Raw genomic sequence first — 22,239 nt, forward strand, 5'->3', positions numbered from 1 at the left:
TTAAATTTTTTAAAATACAGTTTTTAATTGACACATAGGAATTGTATTTATGGCATAGAATATGATATTTCAATTTATAAAGATTTTTAAAGATTAAGAAACCTTGGCATAGTTCCTGGCACTTTGTAAAATTCAACAAATTTAATTTTGGTGAAAATAGCATGCATTTTATAGATCTCTACGTGTAGACTAGTTGGTAATCTTTTGTAAATGCTCAATAATATCTGTATAGCTGATTTGTCTGAGAAGTTGTATTTAAATTGAGTATTTAATATAATACTTCATGCTTTTGACTCTTATAAAGAAACCAAGAAGTATTTTTGACAATGAGTTTTTAGCTGTCAACATTTATACCTGCTTAAAGTGAACAATTAAATTGAAATGGATTTTTTATGCCTTTGTTCCTAACACAAGAAAATAAAGTCATGAGATTTTGAGGGAACCATACTTGAGATTAAACTTATTGCCTTATTAAACTCATGAGATTCCCTAGGTATTTGACTAGGTATAAAATGTTTTTGTGCTGACTGCTGTTATATGAAAATAATGTGTGGGCTTTTTGTTTTTTTTTTTGTTCTGTTAAGATGGGTGTTAATATTATATATTTTTATCAGGAAGTTAAATGAAGTTCGAAAGAGATTGAATGAATTAAGAGAATTAGTCCATTATTATGAACAAACATCAGATATGATGACAGATGCTGTAAATGAAAACACAAAAGATGAAGAAACTGAAGAGTCAGAATACGATTCTGAGCATGAAAATTCTGAACCTGTTACTAACATTCGGTAAGAACTTTATTTAAGATTGGTTTTCAAACCTAATATTTTCAGTGTGGGGAGAAAATACCTTAATAAATTGCTATTTACCTTTTATTTAAGCTTTTTTTCTTGCAAATCTACTGTTTTGATTAGTATAATCATCCCTGCTCTATAAAGAAAAATAGGGAATTATTTAATAATTTAGTAAATTTTCTGTTAGATCAAATGCAAGTAATCATAAGAGGTATTTAACTTAGCATTTTCCTACTTCTTTATTTTTAGGTGTATTTTGATTTTCGATGTTTTTCTTCACAAATTTCCTAATAACATAGATGCAAAAAGCTAATGGGAAAGAGAAGCACATTATTTAGTTTGAACTTAAATAAAATAGTTAATTGTGTTCTTAGTTTGCAGCTGTTTTACTACCATTCTGAAACTTAAAAAAAAAAAACAACTTAAATAACTTTAGGTTGTTTTCTTTCTTGCAGAAATCCACAAGTAGCTGCTACCTGGAATGAAGTAAATAGTAATAGTAATACACAGTGTGTTTCTAATAATAGAGATGGGAGATCAGTGAATTCTAATTGTGAAATTAACAACAGATCTGCTGCCAACATTAGAGCTCTAAACATGCCTCCTTTAGGTATGATTGACTGTATTTACAGATAATTTTGCCATATTATTCTGTGAAGTGGATTTTTTTTTATTAATACTCAAGTTTATTTTAAAATTATTGATTTGAATGATACATGTTTTTAATAGATTGTCGATACAATAGAGAAGGAGAACAGGGAATGCATGTAACTCAAGGTGAAGATGATGAGGAAGAGGAGGAAGAAGCAGAAGAGGAGGGGGTCAGTGGAGCTTCATTGTCTAGTCATAGAAGCAGTCTGGTTGATGAGGCTCCAGAAGATGCAGAATTTGAACAGAAGATTAATAGACTTATGGCTGCAAAACAGAAACTTAGACAGCTACAAGATCTTGTTGCTATGGTGCAGGTAAATACTGCATGTTTGCTAAATAGTGAGTACAGTCTTTATAAAGTTTATGTATGTGTTTAATAATTATGTTGGTATAATTATACTGATATGCATTTTTTTCCTCTTGTGCTAGGGATCTAACCCAGGGCCTCAAAGATGCTAGAAAGCACTGTACCCTGAGTTACATCCCCCACTGTAATTTTGTTTCTTATATGCAAGGCTTAGTATTTTACCCAATATACCTCAGACATCTGTGAGGGGTATTAGTAGGTATTTCAGTCTTTATAGTGTATACAATCTCTTTCACAACTTTTCAGTGCAAAAGCAGCCTTACGTAAACAAAGAAGCATTGTTGTCTTCTAGTATAGCTTTATTTACAAACCAGACTATTTTGTTTTTGTTTTTGCCTATGACACTAGCCTTATGTAGATTTTATAACATTCAAATGAGATAGGTATTAAAGAGATTGAAGAGGGTTTTTTTCACAGTTAAAAAGTAATAATAAATTTTATTTAGTCTGGTATATCCAGATATTATCACTTTAACTGTAATCAGTATTAAAAATTATTAATGAAATATTCCACATTGTTTTTTGTGATAAGCCTTTAAAATTGGGTGTGTATATTACATGTATTATAGCACAATTTGGACTAGCTAAACTCAGTCACCACATGTAAGAGTTCAGGTCAAGACAACCCATGTTGTTTCTGTTCCCACCTAGCATGGGAGACAGAAGCTCTCCTGAATCTTAGTATCTTCCTGGGTATTTTGGGCCTCTATGGTCTTGGGTTACCTAAATTTTGAGTTTTTAAGTCACTACTGGCAATCACTCCCAAATCCAGCCTACCGTTTTCAGGGCATGGGGTCCTTTCCCAAAGACCTTTTGACATACTTTTTTGTTATATGCTATCATCCATTCTCTGAGACATGCTATATATATAACCAAGTGAAAAGAGGATGACATAAAGGAAGAGCAAAACTCCTCAGTTTTGGAAGATATTTTTAAGTTCCTACTCTAGACTAGAATTCACATAAATCTATTATAGCCTCTATACCAAAGAAAATTATATTAACTATAACTGGATATTCTAGCTTGCCTGAGAAAACACCAATTTATATCTCTTTTCTGGCATAATTATTATCAAGTTTCTCCTTTCATTTTCAAAACTATCTTGGTTTGGATAGTAAAGGATTAAATCAAGCAATTATAGTCTACACATCATTACATTATTCTTCATATAATTCTATGAAATAAATCGTCTACATTCGTAATAAGGAAATTGAACATCAGGAAGAATTAAGAACCTAAGCTGAGTGTGGTGGCACATGTATGTAATCCCAGTGGCTCCGGAGGATTGTGAACTCAAAGCCAGCCTTAGCAACTTAGCAAGACCCTGGCTCTAATAAAATACAGAAAAGGGCTGGGGATGTGGCTCAGTGGTTAAGTGTCCCTGGGTTCAATTCGCAGTTACCACCACCCCCACAAAAAAGTACTGGCCCATAGTCACAAGTCAATCCAGAGTTAGAGTCCTTGTGAAGAGGTTTTAATTGCCCAATGTTATACAACTTCAGGACCAGAATTTAGACTTCCTGATACCAGAGCCTGAGATTTCAACACATTTGAGGTAAAGAAGAAAAACCCCTTTATCCTAGTAAAGCCAACTAAAGTTGGATTTTTATTTTTCCCCAAGTCATGGCTGGTGGTTGAACCCAGGAATTTTCTGTTAGGAAAGTGCTCTACCACTGAGCTACACCCCCAGCCTATTTTGTTTTGTTGGCTTTTTTAGTTTTTGAGACAGGGTTTTGCCTAAGCTATCTTCAAACCACTGACCCCCAATCTCGGCCTCCTGAGCAGGTGGGATTACAGGTGTGCACCACCATGCCAACCACAAAGTTGGAACTACTAATCATAGATTGTAAAAGGTAGTCTATATATACGAATGTCTAATTGTGTAAGTAATAATACTTCTTTATTAACTAATATGGTCCAAAGACTTATTTGCCTTTTGTAGTTTACTAGAATGGATATAATCTATCTAGAGTGACCAAAATGATTTGACTTTTAAAATCATTCCTGTTTATCTTTTCCATCTTTTATGTATTGTTAAACTTTTTCTAGTAATGTAATCACTATAGAAATATTTTAGAGACTCTAAAGTAGTGTTATGATTTTTGGCCAAAAAACTTGTTTGTGATATCTATAACTTAGGGTAATATCAGCAGTTTTCACATCTCTGGTAAAAAACTGAATGATTTATTTTCATTGAGTTTTAGCTTGAAAGTTATGGAGGATACAGCATTAACATTAACCACATTAATAAAGGTATAGAAAAATGGTTTTCATCATGAGTGAAAAACTCATGTTTTATTCTTTTGAAATGCTTCTTTCTTTGAATTTTCAAGTAAAAAATGGGTATGCTGTCATCATTAAAAGAAAATATACATTATTAGTAAACTCCCTCTTGACTTTCATTCACAACTTCTTTACACAGATTTACAAATTATATATTATTAGATCTTTTCTCTGCATTTGTATACTTTGGTATGCATCATTCAAAAAAATGCACATCATTTTCTTTTGTTTATTTGTTACAAATCATATAATACACTTAAGTATTATTTTATAGCTTGCTTTTTCCCCTACTTTACAATGTCTTAGAAAACCTCTCTTCAGCATTTACTGTTCTATATAATTATATAAATAACTATGAAGTAAAAATAATTATATAGGCAATCAAGTATACCTAACACAGAGTACTTATAATACTTTTTAAATGTAGCATAGTTTTCTGTAGTATCAGTGGAACTTAACTTTAGTTAATCTAGCTAGCATCCTGCCAACGCATACTTTTCTAATTTTTCACTATTTAGAAATGCCAGTGAGCTTTCTCTTTTTTTCTTTTTCTTTTCTCTCTCTCTCTCTCTCTCTCTCTCTCTCTCTCTCTCTCTGTAGTAGGGATTGAGCTCAGGCCCTCAATGCCTAGTTGGCAAATCACTCTACCATTGTGTCATATCCCCAGCATTTTTTATTTTGAGACACTGTCTTGGTAAGTTGCCCAGGCTGACCTTGAACTTGCAATTTCCTCCTGCCTCAGCCACTGGAATAGCTGGGATTAAAAGAGATATGTGCCACTGCTCCTAGCTTTAACATTTTTTATAAGTCTCTTTGTGTTTATGTTTTTCTAAAGTAGATATGAAAAATTTGAATTACTGTGGCCTCATTTATGTACATTTTAACTTTAATGGATACTGTTTAATTGCTTTCCAGAGTAGTGATGTTTGATTGAGTCCTTTTCCCCATACCTTTGATGACATTTTATTATCTTTATATGCTGTGGCTTATTTAAGCATTAGTAGCATTGGCTTGGCCTTTTTTTGATTTTCCCTATTATAAGAAGAGCTGTGGAGGAAAAGAGGGTGCAGGAACACATGTAAACATGTATGCAAACATATGGAGGTATACATTCATACGTATATTTATTTTTGCTTGTATAATCAAATTGATAATATCAATTGCCTATGGAGAATGGAATCAATTGGAAGACAATGCTGTAAATGAGACTTTTCTAAATGTCTTACTTTTTGAAGTTCATTATATGACTATATTGCCATTTGAAAAAAAACTTTAAAAAACTTCTAAAATAAATACTAATAATGGGTTATGCTATTTCAGATATTGCATTTGCTAATTTTCCATTTTTTTCTAAGATTGTTTTCTTTAAAAGTATGGAAATAGTAGATAAGAACTGAGGAATAACTTGGTGGCTTATATGGCTTAATTTCAGGCTTATATTGAATGGAATTCTTGTTGTAGGGAGTTTTCTAAGACTTGAAATACATATATGAGAAATAAGAAAACTGCAGACCAGAAGGATTAAATGCCCCTTCCTGAAAGAGAGCTCTTACAGGAGTTATCTAAAACTTCCAACATTTTATATCTAACGTTAATAGTTTTTAGTCTTTTTTCATGTTGAATGTAGTACTCTTTTTCTTATACCTGTATTTATATCCTGGTTCTCAGGGACACAGGAGAAGGTTTAAACATACATAGTTATTATGTTTATATAAACTGTTAGTCTTTCTGATTTAAAATCCTGGACAACTTAGAGTAAGGCCTTAATGAAGCCTAATGTATCAGTAAGCCTCCAGAAATTGTTATCTTTTGTTTTCCAGTCTATGATGCATTGTATATTAAAATGTGTGTTAATTTTTCAGCTTTATTTTAATGCTGTAGTTCATATCATTTCAGTTGTTTAGGCACCCTCATACTACCATCTGAAATTTCAGGAAGCTCTGTTTTGCATTATTTCTCATGCTTTAGTTTGTCTACTTTTTATTCTGTAAAAATACTTTGTGATCCAGCTTCTCCTTTTCTGAAGTTACAGTACAGTTTCTTTCCATCTTCCTATCAATATCACTAATAGGTTATGTTAGTGTTTAGATTGATGCAAAGTTGCTGAGGGGTATCAAAGATTAGCTTTCTGCAGAACATGAAGAGGAGAAAAAAATTACCAGTGGAGCTGGGCACTCTTGATAATAGATAAATTTTTATAGTAACAATTTCAAACAATCAAAATTCATTGTCACTGACCCTCTTTAAAAATTACCCCATTTTCTCTCTTTCCTCTTTAGTAAATACAAATATAGTGAGAATATCCTATCTCAAACATCATAATTACTGGAAAAAAACATAAAGTTCATATCTTCCTAGTAATAGTTGCTCAAGATGAGAAAAGACAAGTTGTTGGCGCACACCTGTAATCCCAGCAGCTCAAGAGGCTGAGGCCGGAGGATTGCAAGTTAAAAGCCAGCCTCAGCAACTTAGTGAGGTCCTAAGCAACTCAATGAGACCTTGTCTCTAAATTAAAAAAAAATATTTAAAAAGGCCTGGGAATGTGGCTCAGTGCTTAAGTGCCCCTGGGTTAAATCCCTGGTACAAAAAAAAAATAGAATTTTGGTTATTACTAGGTTGTCTTACTCTTGTGTTACTATATAGATATACCTGAGGCTGGGTAACTTTATAGAAATAAATAGATTTATTTCGCTCATAGTTCTGAAGGTTTAAGAGCCCATATCTGATGGTTGCCTTTTGGCTGACAGAATCTGTAGGCAATTCATAGTGTTACATAGCAAGTGACAGGGAACACATATGTGTGTCTTTTGGTCTTTCCACCTTTCCTATAAACCCACCAATATTTAGTTATTGGGATTTTACCTGGCAACTCTATCTAATTCTAATCACTTCTCAACACTAAAGTGAGATTAGTATTCACTCTCACATACTTTATAGTGGGGATTAAATTTCAGTACTTGAACCCTTGGGGGAGACACTTAAACCGTAGCAACTGAGTAGTTGGTAACCCATATTTTGAATGTGTTCATTTAGTCTTAGAATTCATTCCTCACCATTGGTTGAGAATGAACTTCAGTTTTCTATAAAAATTATTATGTTTTCTCTATTGCATTAATTTGTGTTATGTAAAATTTTATGATCTAGTGCATTTGGTAAGGTGTGAATCTAATAATGTCTCTAGATATTAAGAGATATCTAAGATATGTTTTAATATAATTGTGCTATTTAGGATGATGATGCAGCTCAAGGGGTTACTTCTGCCAATACATCAAATTTGGATGACTTCTACCCAGCAGAAGAAGACACTAAACAAAATTCAAATAATACTAGAGGAAATGCTAACAAAACACAGAAAGATACTGGTGGAAACGAAAAGGCAAGGTATGCAAAACTTTTGGCTTTTACTTAGTAAAAATCTAGTGCTTGTTAACAGAGAAAGTTCTTGGCTAGGTATTTTGTTTTATTTTGCTTAATGTTGTCATCAAATTTTATTGGGAGTCTACAAATAAAATGTCAATTTAATTATAGAGAGAAATTTTATGAGGCTAAACTACAGCAACAACAGCGAGAGCTAAAACAATTGCAGGAAGAAAGAAAGAAACTGATTGAGATTCAAGAGAAAATTCAAGCTTTGCAAAAGGCATGTCCTGACCTGCAGGTAATTAAGAATTATTTCTTTCAGTTTGCTTAGGCAAAGAGGTGTTCAAAACCTAAAGTTTAGGGATGGAATGTAGCTCAGTGGTGGAATGCTTGCCTACCAAGCGCTAGGCCCTGTGCTCAATCCCCAGTATTGGAAAAACAAAACAACAACCAAAAAAAACTAATGTCAGTTGATAATGTTCTTTGCCTTTTTCTAGTACTGATGTGTCAGATTTATATCTACTAATTTGGGGATTAATGAAATTGATGAAATAATGGGCTGGGGATATACTATGAAATCATGGGAATTAATCATTTTTATTCTTACTGGGCTGATAAGCCATTGATTCAGAACATGACTACTTCTAAGTGTTTATTATATTAAAATATTCTGGTTTGAACTTTGCAGTTATAAACCAGTATTTTCATATTTTATTGGCCTAGGATTATATAATAAAGGTTTTAAATCATTATAAGTTTTCTTTTCCAGTACCAGGGATTGAACTTAGGAGCACTTAACCACTGACCCACATCTTCAGTCCTTTTTTATATTTTATTTTGAAATAGGGTCTCACTAAGTTGCTTAGGGCCTTGTTAAGTTGCTGAGAGGCTAGGTTTGAACTTGTAATTCTCCTGCCTCAGCCTCTTCAGCTGCTGGGATTTTATAGGCATGTGCCACTGCATCTGTCCTTATTATAAGTTTTCTGTGAAAATAAAATATATATGCTTTTGTTTATTAAATAGTACTGTATAGTATGGGTCTTTCAGTTTGAACAGAAAATAAGCTATATTTGGTCATGTCAGATAATCAGGTATAGGATTGATATGAGAATGGTATAATAATTCTTTTCTGAGATTTTCATAAAATTTATTGGTTAGCTTTATTTTTAGCTATATATATATATATATATATATATATATATATATATATATATATAAAAAACATTAATTTTTTAGTTGTAGGTTGACACAATAACTTTATTTTATTTTTTATGTGGTGCTGAGGATCGAACCAAGTTCCTCCACACATGCTAGGCAAGTGCTCTACCTTAGAGCCACAACCCCAGCCCCTATATTTTGTTTTTGAAGAAAGGGAAACATACCAAAGCATATATGTTTCTGATAAAATCATTTATTTTCAAAACTCTTACCTTTTCTACATTATCTAATCCTTTTGTTCTTTATCCCCAATCTAAATAATATCCAGAGGAATATGTGACAGTGTTAGGTTAGGAATACAGAATTTTGATTTCTATTGCTTTTGTTGTTCCTGAGTATTACTTTTCAACTTTAGCCTATGTTTTTATATGTTATTTTCAGATGATGATGGCATTTGGGGGTCTAGTAATAACAGATTAAACATGTCACTAAAGATCCAGAGAAGAAGTATACTAACTACTTTTATGAAAATAATATTATTACTTTAATACCTCATAATAGTTTTGCCAATTCTTTTTTAGCTGTCAGCCACTACTGTGGGTAATTGTCCCACAAAAAAATACATACCAGCTGTTACTTCAACCCCAACCACTAATGAAAATGAGACCAATACAAGCAAATCTGTTTTTGAACCTGAAGATTCTTCAGTAGTAGATAATGAGGTATGGTAAACTCATTATATTTCCTGAGTTGGTCTTAAGACACATCATAAGATGGAGAACAGTATCTGTGAAACATAGGGTGTTTTGTTTTAGCAGTTGTTGGATTGAATGTAAGGCTTTACACATGCTGGCAGTATTCTACTTGAAACATGTTTTGTGTTTTGTGTCTTCTACTTGGAATAAACCTCTTATTTTTTTATTTATTTTTTTTAATCAATGGACTTTTATCTATCTATTTATTTATTTATTTTTAGTTGTAGTTGAATACAGTACCTTTATTTTATTTATTTTTATGTGGTGCTGAGGATCGAACCTAGGGCCTTGCATGTGCTAGGTGAGCATTCTACTACTGAGCCACAACCCCAGCCCCTCTTTATTTTATTATATGCGGTGTTGAGAATTGAACCCAGTGCCTCATACATGCTAGGCAAGCTGAGATACAACCCCAGCCGTGGAGTAAAACATTTTTTTTTTACAAAAAATAATTATGCTGGCATTGTTTCAAAATAATCATGCTCTTTATTAGCAAATACTTAGCAGAATTACATATAAGAGTTTAGTTACAGCAGACACTAATTGTTTCAATTGGAAAGACTAATCACTTAGCACTACATATATATATAATTTGTAGATAATATTGTGTCTTTTCTCAAATAGTTCCTGAAGTTTGAGTGCTGCTTATTTTCATTAACAATTAAAGATTACCTAATATTTTCTTAATCATCACTAAAATATTATTTTAACCTTCAAAGAAATCTTATCATCAAAAGGATAGAGTGAAAATAGAAAGTTCTGTAGTACCAACAATATTCTTTAAGGCTACAGCAAATCCAAATATTTACTTGACTCTGATTTTTAAAATAATAGTTGTGGTCAGACATGCGAAGACATGAAATATTAAGGGAAGAGCTTCGACAGAGAAGAAAGCAGCTTGAAGCTCTAATGGCTGAACATCAGAGGAGACAAGGTCTAGCTGAAACTACGTCTCCATTGGCCGTGTCATTGAGAAGTGATGGATCTGAGAACCTGTGTACTCCTCAACAAAGTAGAACAGAAAAGTAAGAGAGTAGTTTAAATCACTTTTTAAATAATGTCAAACTTTAGGCAAAGCAGTTTGTTTTTCCCCCTTGATACGACAGCATAAATCTGCTATTTCATTGAGGCTAGTGTTTTAGGTATCACCTTTGTGACTCAATTTGACTGAATCCAGCCATTTGCCTTTTTAAAATCAGCTTTCTCAAATTATTATGGCATGTGATAAATGGTGATAACAGATTTTCTAATGTCTATAAATCTTATTTTCTTAAAGTTTTAAGCCTATAAAAAGAAAATGCTTGGTGTCTTGTTTTTCTAACAGACCAGGGGAAAAAATCAGTTTTTTACTTAAATTGAACATCTTCTATTTGTAAGAATCTTGAGGATCTTAAAACATTTTATTATACAAAACATTTTAGATTTTAGGATTTAAGTTCACCATTTCCATATTTAGAATATTTCACAAAGAGTTGGTTATCTATAAGACCAGTTAGTTGCTATATAGTAATATTTATATCTTAATTTTAGAAATCCAGATTTTTTGCAACTTTACATTTTCCTATCCTTAGAAAACATTTCTACGACATTGTACTATCTTCCTCTTAGAACTTATCCTATTTTTGGAGTTTTATTCTGTGTTTTATTGATCAAACTATATTATCAGTATTCTTTTCTGGTAATTACACATTTGTTCTTTTACAGCTTTCTTCAGATAGTTTTTATGAGCAGAACCATTGGTCTAGAGTTGTATATTGTTTTTTTTTGTTGTTGTTGTTGTTATGATGCTGGATATTAAATCCAAGGCCCTATGCCTGCAGAGCACAAGCTTTACCACTGTGCTACATTCCTGGACTAAAGTTGTACATCCTAAAACAGCAGCCCATAGATATTGGTGGCTCTTTAAATTAAAATGAAGTGAAAATTTTTATTTCCTATCAACCACATTTTAAGTGCCAGTAGCTATGTGTACCTAGCATCCGCTGTGTAGTGCAGCACAGGTATCAATCATTATCACTATTGCAAAAAGTTGTTTTGATTGTTTATTTGTTTTTGTGGTTCTGGGATTAAACCCAGGGCCTTGTGCATGGGAGGCAAGCATTCTACCAACTGAGCAGAAAATTCTTTTGGATAACACTTAAGTAGAGAATTGTCAGTCAAGGAAAAGTTGAGGGAGGTTTAGTTAAGGAAAAAAGTCCTAAGGGCCAGGTGCAGTGGCGCATGCCAGTAATCCCATATACTCTGGAGGCTGAAGCAGGAGAATTGCAAGTGCTAGGGCTGGTTTTAGCAATTTAGCATGATCTTTTCTCAAAAAATAAAAAAGGTAAAAATAAATAAATAAATAAAAAAGGTTAGGATTATAGCTCAGTGGTAGAGTGCCTCGGGGTTTAATCCCCAGTACTGCAAAAAAAAAAGTTCCTGGGGAGGTAATTACTATTTCAATTCAATTAAAGAATTGTTTGATGGAAGGCAAACTAATCTGTATAGCAATAATTAGGAGAGTACCATTTATCTTATAGAGTTACGATTAAATGTGTGTGTTATATATATATATATGTTTGATATTAGGTCTGGTGCATAAAGTATTTAGCTTACTTTCAGAATGGAAACTGTTTTATGTCTCTTAATCACTAGAACAATGGCAACTTGGGGAGGTTCTACTCAGTGTGCCTTAGATGAAGAAGGAGATGAAGATGGTTACCTTTCTGAAGGAATTGTTCGGACAGATGAAGAAGAGGAAGAAGAGCAAGATGCCAGTTCTAATGATAATTTTTCTATGTATCCTCCTAATAGTGTGAATCACAATTCCTATAATGCAAAGGAATCTAAAAATAGGTTTGTTTGTTTGTTTTAGTTTTTTGCTTGATTTTAAGTATCTCGGGTTTTTGACACCACGGAATTATACAATTCTCCAAACTAGCTCAGTATCTTAAAATTCATTTGTAGCACATTTATAGCACTCTATACAAGAGTTAGTATAGACCTCATAAGTAAAGGAGTTCATTTCCACAAGAGTATCCTCATTTCAGATGTAAATGCTTAGTCCCTAGGATAATTGTACTTCTGTCTAACATGGCTACAAATTTGAGAGTTCCCACAACCCTTCTTTCAGTTGATAATTTGTAAGAGCAACTCACAGAACGCAGGAAAACACTTACTTATATTTACCAATTATAAGTACGATTCAAGTACCATCAAGTGAAAGAAATGCATAAAGCAGTGTATGGGGTGAGGAGGTGTGCAGATCTTCTGTGTCCTCTTGCTATACCACTTTCCTACACCTTGATGTGCTCACCAACCTAGAAGCTTTCTGAACTACATTGTTTAGGGGTTTTATGGGCATTTCATTGCATAGGTGTGATCAATAAAACCATTGTTGATTAAATGCAAGCTCTGGCCTCTTTGTCTCCTCTGGAGTTCAGGGGATGAGACTGAAAATTATAACCCTCTAAATGGACTGGTTGGTTTTTCTAGTGACAACTCCCTTCTCCATCATGAAGATATATAGGGCCTTCCAATAGTTACTTCATTAGTATAAACTCAGGTATGGTTGCAATGGGCTTATTATGAATAACAAGAGACATTCTACCACTCAGGAGATGTCAAGGGTTTTTAGAGTGTTATGCTAAAAACCAGGGACAGAGACTGCTTTTATTAATATATCACAGGTGTTGCTGGTCCCAGCTAGACTGTGTCAAGATTCATACAAAAGTTTTCATTTTTGCTACTGTTTTGGGGAATTAAGCAAAAATGAAAAATGATGGATAGTGAAAAGATGTGTCATCAAAGATATTAATTGCATTGTGGACCTGGGGGCACACTGTCTATAGTTTTTAACTATTCAGGAGGCTAAGGAGAGGATCACTTGAGCCTAGTTCAGGACCGACCTGGGCTCAAGACTCCATCTCAAAGAAATTTTTTTTAAATATTAACTGCATTTTGATTTATAACAGTGAAAACAATTTTTTCATGAATAAAAGATGGTTAGATAGAATAGTTCCACTTAATGGAATGTGTGTGGTTAAACTTAAAGCATGAGGAATGGAAGATTGTAGTATAGTCAGTGTTTTCATTTGACAGAAGAATACAGAAATAAATGGGCTCTTCTGTGTAAAGACATGAAGGAAAAAGACAGGGAAGCAGTTTTTAAAAATGGTTTAAAACTAGAAAATTGCAGGTTTTCCCCTCTATTTTTTATATTTTATAAGTCCTTTGAACTTCACGAGAATATTTGCTTAGAGACTAGGATATCAGGTTTATGGCTGTAGTTTAAAAACCGAATTATTATATGTGATAACTTAAGGCTTTAAATTCTATGTTAGGTGGAAGAACAATCGCCCTTTTTCGGCAGATGGAAATTATCGCCCATTAGCCAAGACAAGACAACAACAGAATATCAGCATGCAACGGCAAGAAAACCTTCGGTGGGTATCAGAGCTCTCTTATGTAGAAGAGAAAGAACAATGGCAAGAACAAATTAACCAGCTTAAGAAACAACTTGACTTCAGTGTCAATATTTGTCAGACTTTGATGCAAGACCAGCAGGTAAAGTTTACTACAAAAATAAGTATCTTATTTGTATTATTTTCGAAGTAATACAAATTTTCCTCAACTCATCAGTAACTGTTACCAATTTTTTTTTTTCAATAGACTCTGTCTTGTCTGCTGCAAACTCTTCTCACAGGTCCTTACAGTGTTATGCCAAGCAATGTTGCATCTCCTCAGGTACACCTCATAATGCACCAGTTGAACCAGTGCTACACACAGCTAACATGGCAACAGAATAATGTTCAGAGGTAATTGATTACTTAGAAATGTGGACAATTTTGAGTGCCAAAATTGTGTGAGAGTGTTATAGTTATCTGCTAGGAAGAAAGGGCATGAACCAAATATATATTAACACATTCTCAACCACCTGAGAAATGGATAAGCAGTGATTCCTCTATTGTTCCATATTGAAATTGTGGACTTTTGTTTGTAAAATTCTGAATTATTGAATTGTATACTTAACATTGGGTGAATTGTAGTGTGTAAGTTATGCCAGTAATGAAGCTATAAACAAAAAAAATTTACTTGTACTTGCTGTCTGACAGGAGACACTGCCTTCAGTTCTTGTTCCAAAGGCTAGCAGAGCAAGCATTTATTTGTTGTAGGACCAGAACAGTCCTGCATGCTGTTGAATTATTTCTTACATATAATCTTCCTGAATATACTTTATAGATGATAATATAGCTTGTTTTAAAATTACTGACTTCTTAAATTTTTGTAGGTTGAAACAAATGCTGAATGAACTTATGCGCCAACAAAATCAGCATCCAGAAAAATCTGGAAGCAAGGAAAGAGGAAGTAGTGCGTCACACCCTTCATCTCCCAGTTTATTTTGTCCTTTCAGCTTTCCAACACAACCTGTAAATCTATTTAATCTGCCTGGATTTACTAATTTTCCATCATTTGCACCAGGTAGGTGACTGAAACTGAAAGAAAAAAATTTTTTTGATATTATAATTTGTTGCATGGATTTTTTAAAATTCGTTCTAATTAATTATACATGACAGTAGAATGCATTTTGATACATCATACATAAATGAAGTATGACTTCTCATTCTTCTGGTTATACATGTTGTAGAATCACACCAGTTATGTACATAGGGTAATAATATCTGATTCGTTCTACTGTCTTTTCTACCCCCATAACTCCTCCCCTCCCTTCACTCCCCTCTTCCTAATACAAAGTACCTCTATTTTTTGTTAGCCCCCTCTTATTATGAATTAGCATCCACATATCAGAGAAAATATCCAGCCTTTGGTTTCTTGGGATTGGCTTGTTTTGCTTAGCATGATATTCTCCAGCTCCATCCATTCACCTGCAAATGCCATAAGTCATTCTTCTTTAAGGCTGAGTAATATTCCATGGTGTATATATACCGCATTTTATTTATCCATTTTGTTGAAGGGCATCTAGGTTGGTTGCATACTTGCTTGGTATTGTGGATTGAGCTGCTATAAACATTGATGTGGCTGTGTCTCTGTAATATGCTGATTTTCAGTCATTTGAGTACAAATCGAGGAGTGAGATAGCTGGGTCAAATGGTGGTTCCATTCCAAGTTTTCTGAGGAATCTCCATACTGCTTTCCAGAGTAGGTGCACCAATTTGCAGTCCCACCAGTGATGAATGAGTGTACCTTTTCTCCTACATCCTTGCCAACACTTATTATTGTTTGTATTCTTTTTTTTTTAAATATATTTTTTAGTTGTATGTGAACACAATACCTGTATTTTATTTTTAATGTGGTGCTGAGGATCGAATCCAGTGCCTCACACATGCTAGGCAAGTGATCTACCACTGAGCCACAACTTCAACCCCTTGTTTATATTCTTGATAATTGCCATTCTGACTAGAGTGGGATGAAATCTTAGAGTAGTTTTGATTTGCATTTCTCTAATTGCTAGAGATGCTGAACATTTTTTCATATATTTGTTGTTTGATTGTATTTCTTCTTCTGCGAAGTGTCTCTTCAGTTCCTTAGCCCATTTATTGATTAGGTTATTTGGGGTTTTGGTATTGAGTTTTTTGCATTCTTTATATACCCTGAAGGTTAATGCTCTATCTGAGGTGTGTGAGGTAAAGATTTTCTCCCATTCTGTAGGCTTTGTCTTCATGATTCTTTCCTTTGCTGAGAAGAAGCTTTTTAGTTTGAATCTATCCTATTTATTGATTTTTGATTTTACTTCTTGCACTTTAGAACTCTTGTTAAGGAAATCAGTTTCTAAGCCAAAATGGTACAGAATTTGGGCCTGCTTTTTCTTCTGTTAGGTATAGGGTCTCTGTTTTAATGCCTATGTCTTTGATCCACTTTGAGTTTTATGTAGAGTGAGAGATAGGGGTTTAATTTCATTTTGTTACATATGGATTTCCAGTTTTCCCAGCACCATTTGCTGAAGAGTCTATCTTTTCTCCAATTAATGTTTTTGGTGCCATGGTCCAGGATGCGATAACTGTGTTTATGTGGGTTTGTCTCTGTGTCTTCTATTCTGTACCATTGGTAGATGTGTATCTCTTAGTGCCAGTGTCATGCTGTTTTTATTACTATGGCTCTGTAATATAGTTTAAGGTCTGGTATTGTGATATTGCATAGATTTTTAACATTCTATTTTGAAATGGTAGGAAATGTTTGCAAGGCAAGTTAGAAACTTTTTTTCTACTTTGTTTCTTATAATGAAAACTTAATAATATAGTTGCTAACAAAACTAAGTAAATTACTAATGAATGATTGCTTCAGCTATTTAGAAAGGGAGAAAATCTATTTAGTGGCTGTTCTATAGCAAGCACTATGTAAAGCATTAGGAGAGTAAAGATGATTAACATAGTATACTTCTATAGAAGCACCATATCTTGTTGGTAAGTGCATTTCTCTTAGGCTTTCATTCAGTTATTGGGAGTCAAAGGAGATAAATCCTTTCAGGAATTAAGAATCTATTGAGGAAGCTAAGAATGTTAACAAATGCTTCTAGTGCAGTGCCATGAGTGATGTAGCTATTGTGCGAATGCTTGGGCAAATTAGTTTTTGAATAAAATTTATTACCAGAGAGATTAGAAAGGAAAGGACTTTCTAATGAATGGAGCCACTTAGAGTAACAAAGCAATGAAATAACATATCATTTAGGAAATTTAGAGGTTGTTAAGTGTGACTAGTAGGTAGGACAGAAGCCTTTTGTAATTGGCAAAAACACTTTGACTACACTGTAGAGAAGAGGAGGCCATTGAAGGACTCTGAGCAGATGTGAGATTTATATTTTAGAAATATTATACTGGTGATAGTGTGGGAGGATTGAAAAGGAAGGAGGAGCTGGTAAATAAAAGACTTTAGCAGTAATATTAGGGAAAGAATGACAACCTGATCTAAGGCATTGCTAGTAGTGGTAAAGAAAAATGAAAAGACTTTAGAAATACAATGAATAAGTTAAGTGACTAGTTAAATGAAATGAATCATAAAGGAGAGTTGTTGTTTACAAGTGAATGTAGGAGGAGGAAAAAAGTTGGGAGAGCTTTGTGAACATATTATGTTTATGTATCACAGTATATATTCTTAACAGGATTTTCAAGATGGTGGCATTAAAAAATTGAACAAGCTTTTTTAGTTCTAGATTGTGAATATTGACAGCAAACATTGAGTAGACTTTTAAGTGATGAATGAGAAGTTGCTCATTCTCTTCCTTTTCACTGTAATACTCTTTATACCTATGCCAACACCATGTACAATAATTGTTCGTTCTGTATAAACGGGTTCAGTTTTGTGAAGCCCTCCTCTCCAGGTTATTAAATAGCCCTATGCAGGGACCTGGAAGCACTGTTTGGTAAGTATGTAATGATATTTTGCTTGCCTAATTAGGGTGGGAAAAAATATAAACTTTAGATTCTTGCATACCTGAGATCTAACCATCTCTTCTTATTAGACGTTTGATCTCTAAGCCTTTTTTTCTCATGGCAAAATGAGTATAGTATCAATTTCATAGTGTTATTTTGGACAGTAAATGAAATAATATGTAAAGTGCCTATAGTTGGGTCTGGTATCCTGTAATAATTTGATAAATATCATTTACTAATATTTATAACTTTAGTCCTTTAAGGAGTAAGGATTATTAATCATCTTTGTATGCCAGTGGCTGAGTATAAATAGTGATTGAATAAATAAACATTAATTTATTAAATGAATAATTTTCTGTTTGAGTGGGTTTGAGCAGCACTTTAATTAAAAGCTGTCTTTAGGGCTGGGGATGTGGCTCAAGCAGTAGCGTGCTCGTCTGGCATGCGTGCGGCCTGGGTTCGATCCTCAGCACCACATACCATAAAGATGTTGTGTCTGCCGAAAACTAAAAAAAAAAAAAAAAAGCTGTCTTTAATTTCATTTAAAGCTAAAGACATTTCTTTATTGTTCTTTTACCCATTGCTTTTATTTATTAGGTATGAATTTCAGCCCTTTATTTCCTTCTAATTTTGGAGATTTGTCTCAGAATATTTCTACATCCACTGAACAGCAGCAACCTTTAGCCCAGAATTCTTCAGGGAAAACAGAATATATGGCTTTCCCAAAACCTTTTGAAAGCAGTTCCTCTATTGGAGCAGAAAAGCAGAGGTACTTGATTGTGAACATGACTTGTTATTTGCTGAAGCATTCACTTTTGTAATTATGTAGTTATGTGTAATTTGAAAACACAATGAAGGAGGATGTTTGTGATGGTTTGGTTTGATAGTATTGGAAATATGAAACTTTTACACCTTACTAGATATCTCTTAGGCATATTATATCTGCTGGTAACCCTGGTCTAAGAGTAGTAGTTCAGAATTTTGGTCCAGGATATTCTGTGAGATTTAATTTGGAAGGATATGACCTGACCCATATAGTGTTTTGTCCTTGATTTGTTTGTCTGTAATGTTAAAAAAGTTCACTGTTCATTGACTTAGGACTAGAAAGTAATGTTAACTACTGGAGGATACTTGTTAAGTGATGGTCCATTTATTTGACTCATAGCCTCTGATTAGAATCAGTTTCTAAAGATCATTCAGATATAATATTGACTACTAATAGAATCAGTCACTAGTTAGGATTTCATTTTCTCTTTCTCATATTTATTTTTTAACATGATACTTTTCCCAGGTACAATTTCTGACACAAATAGTGTGAGAGATTAGTTAGATTGGCTCAAGATAGTCATTTTCTTTAGGCATTTTTATAGCTACATAAATAATATTTTAATAATAATGTTGATCCCCAGAATTTATTTTCATACAGCTGGTGAAAATCTTACAGTGTTTTTATTATTAGTTTCAGGAAAAACTTTATATTCTGTCAGAAACATCTCTTAAGATTTGCTGTCCAAGTCCTTTAAAAAAATTCACATTGCCAGTTGCAGTGGTGTAGCTGGGCAAGGTATGATGTACTCCTGTAATCCCAGTGATTCTAGAGGCAGAGACAGGAGGTTTACAAGTTGGAAGGCAGCCTTACCCGTTTAGTGAGATTGTCCTGAAATAAAAAATTTAGGAAAAGGGCTAGGGATGTAGCTCAATTGTAAAGTGCCCCTGAATTCAATTTCTAGTATTCCTGTTCCCCCAAAATTCACATTCTATTTACTTTTAGCTATACTTTTGGACATGTCCCAGCCTTTTAATTTAGCATTTGTTACTAATTGTTATGAACTTTTAGGGATTTTATTTTAACTTGATTAACTAAAAAAATATTAGAATCCCGACTTTGTAATCACCTCTAGGAATCCTACAATTAATCTCTTGGACTTTGTGGACTCTTATTAGTTGGATTAACCATTTTTTCCTATTAACTTTGATGTTGTTCTGTGAAAGTATTTTTTTTTTTCATCAAAACTGAATATGCGGGGAGGCTGGGGTTGTGGCTCAGCGGTAGAGCGCTCGCCTAACACGTGCGAGACGCTAGGTTCGATCCTCAGCACCACATAAAAACAAACAAACAAACAAATAAATAAATAAAATAAAGGTATTGTGTCCAACTACATCTTAAAAAAAAATGAATACGGTGTTTAATGCACTGTTGCCATGAATCTCCATCACAGTGAATGGGACTTCATTCTAATGCATTTCCCTACTTCATTATTATCAATGTTTATATATATATATATATATATGTGTGTATATATACACACACACACACACACATACACACACATACATATAAATTATTCTAAAATTATTTTAGTTTTGTATTAAGTATTTATATTTTTAGGACAGATTTGGATGTCTTATTTTAGATATTTTTACCACCTCTGAATAGATAGAACTTATCTCCTAAAATCTCAACTATCATAGGTTCCCTGAATAACTATAGAGATAACAAGTCAGATAAAATTTTTAGTTTTGAGCTAGGGTCAGAGAACTTTTCCTGTAAAGTTGCTAGGTTAGTAAACATTAGACATATTACCCTGTGGACAGTGTCTCCCAAACTGTTCTTTGGAACACTGCTGTCCATGCAAGTTCTATGATAAAATGTTGTAGAATTCTTGCTCACTATTACTCTTAAGACATTTATAAAGCACACTGACATATTAAAACTTCTAAGAAATTCTACATACCTATATTAAATTTGTTTTGCCTTTTTCCCCCAACTTAGATGAATAGTGAATTTCTTTTAAATATTAAGGGATGCCAGCATTCAGCAAATAAAATTTGGGAAATGATACTAGACCAACAGATGTAGGCTATACTTAATGAACAGAGTTTAGTGACAAACAGAGTTTGTTTTCATAAATTCTGGTTATGTTAGAAGTTCTTTAGATAAAAAGAGATCCATGTATGTTCCCGAACCCTCTGCTACAGCTCTTTTTTAGTTCCCTGAACTTTTTTTTTTCCTTCTGTGTCCCATTTTGCCTTAATTTTGCTTTCCTTCTTTCTATTATAAATGCTAGATCTTTGATTTTGAGTTTTTGCCAGTAAAAATGGTTTAGTGAGAAGAGTCCAAAATTAAAGTTTCAAGTAATCCATAATATGTAGTATTTGCCCATATAATGCATATTTAATGAAAACATTTTATAGCCTGTTGAAGATTTTATTCACCAAAATCTCCTTAGTAAACTAGTTTTTGAAGTTTTCGGTTAATAAATCTATAGTGTGATTTCTAAATACTTGTTTTCATTGGTAAGGAATCAGAAACAGCCTGAAGAGGAGGTAGAAAACATTAGGACGCCATGGTCGTATGACCAAGAAGGAGAAATAGGAAAACCATTTATCAAGACTGGATTTGCAGTGTCTGTAGAGAAAACTACAAATAGTAACCGCAAAAATCACTTAGATACAAGCAGGAGAAGACGCCAGTTTGATGAAGAATCATTAGAAAGCTTTAGCAGTATGCCTGACCCAGTAGATCCAACAACAGTAACTAAAACATTTAAGACAAGAAAAGCATCTGCACAAGCCAGCCTGGCATCTAAAGACAAAACACCCAAATCGAAGAGTAAAAAGAGGAATTCTACTCAGTTGAAAAGCAGAGTTAAAAATATTGGTAAGTATTGCAATTTGTTGAATGTTGATTGGCATTAGTGTTGGTAACCTAACAGTCATTTTTAGTTATCTTTATTATTTTTTTCCAAGAGTTTAATGTAAATATTTTATAACATATCATACATTTTTTTTTGTGCTTCATAAACATTAGTATGTTTTCTGCATATATGGTTTCTGTGAGCTCACTCAGAAAGGTGTTCTCCAAATTTTCTAGGTTACTGAAGAATTCCCAAAATGTCTTTGTTTTTACTCTTTTCTGTCTTTTGTTACATCTGGTCCAAGCATTCCACTTTTTGTAACTTGTTAGATTTTTGATGGTTTCATTTAAAGAAATGAGGACTTATAATTATGTTGTAATTTTTGAATATCACACAAATGAAGCCACTGTTAAAACAGCCACTGTTAGTCCTTCAAGAACAAACAAAGAACCAAACTGATATTTTATTGAATCTTGCTTTTGAGTATCATACTAAAGTTTTCTTCATAGTGCTACTACATATACCTTTTTTAAAAAAATAGGTTTTCTTAGATTTTTTAGAGAATTTTCTGAAGTCAAGTACTAGGTTAAAAATAGTTTTTATTCACTAAAATCTGGAATATTATAGCTAAGGGATACTTCCTCACATTTGCAAGGGATTCTTTTTGTTTGTGGTTTTGAGGTTGTTGAGTTTAAGGAGATAATATTTGGTACTTCAGAATAAAGTATTCTAAGCTTATAATAAGGAAAGTTTGAAAAAATTATGTATAACTGCTGACTCCCTCTCTTGGAAGTTCATAAAACAGATACACTAAAATCCCTGGGAAATCTTGTAGTAAAAACAATATACTCATCAACTTTGGTAGCAT

The 22,239-nt window shown here is 33.2% G+C and overlaps 1 protein-coding gene across 10 annotated transcripts in view; it reads left to right on the forward strand.

Moving 5' to 3' along the window:
* The window catches only part of Pcm1 (pericentriolar material 1), a 96,613-nt gene that overhangs the window by 37,071 nt on the left and 37,303 nt on the right, over nucleotides 1-22,239 (forward strand). For all 10 annotated transcript variants that reach the window (XM_071610438.1, XM_071610441.1, XM_071610439.1 and 7 more), the window contains 13 exons: nucleotides 615-788; nucleotides 1,250-1,404; nucleotides 1,524-1,759; nucleotides 7,324-7,475; nucleotides 7,623-7,752; nucleotides 9,194-9,334; nucleotides 10,202-10,392; nucleotides 12,002-12,202; nucleotides 13,690-13,912; nucleotides 14,018-14,163; nucleotides 14,637-14,827; nucleotides 18,331-18,502; nucleotides 21,036-21,394. In XM_071610438.1, the coding sequence (XP_071466539.1) occupies nucleotides 615-788; nucleotides 1,250-1,404; nucleotides 1,524-1,759; nucleotides 7,324-7,475; nucleotides 7,623-7,752; nucleotides 9,194-9,334; nucleotides 10,202-10,392; nucleotides 12,002-12,202; nucleotides 13,690-13,912; nucleotides 14,018-14,163; nucleotides 14,637-14,827; nucleotides 18,331-18,502; nucleotides 21,036-21,394 (2,471 nt within the window). The remainder of the gene's footprint in view (nucleotides 1-614; nucleotides 789-1,249; nucleotides 1,405-1,523; nucleotides 1,760-7,323; nucleotides 7,476-7,622; nucleotides 7,753-9,193; nucleotides 9,335-10,201; nucleotides 10,393-12,001; nucleotides 12,203-13,689; nucleotides 13,913-14,017; nucleotides 14,164-14,636; nucleotides 14,828-18,330; nucleotides 18,503-21,035; nucleotides 21,395-22,239) is intronic.

Source organism: Marmota flaviventris, chromosome 3, assembly GCF_047511675.1.
Source record: "Marmota flaviventris isolate mMarFla1 chromosome 3, mMarFla1.hap1, whole genome shotgun sequence".
Classification (NCBI taxonomy): Eukaryota; Metazoa; Chordata; class Mammalia; order Rodentia; family Sciuridae; genus Marmota; species Marmota flaviventris.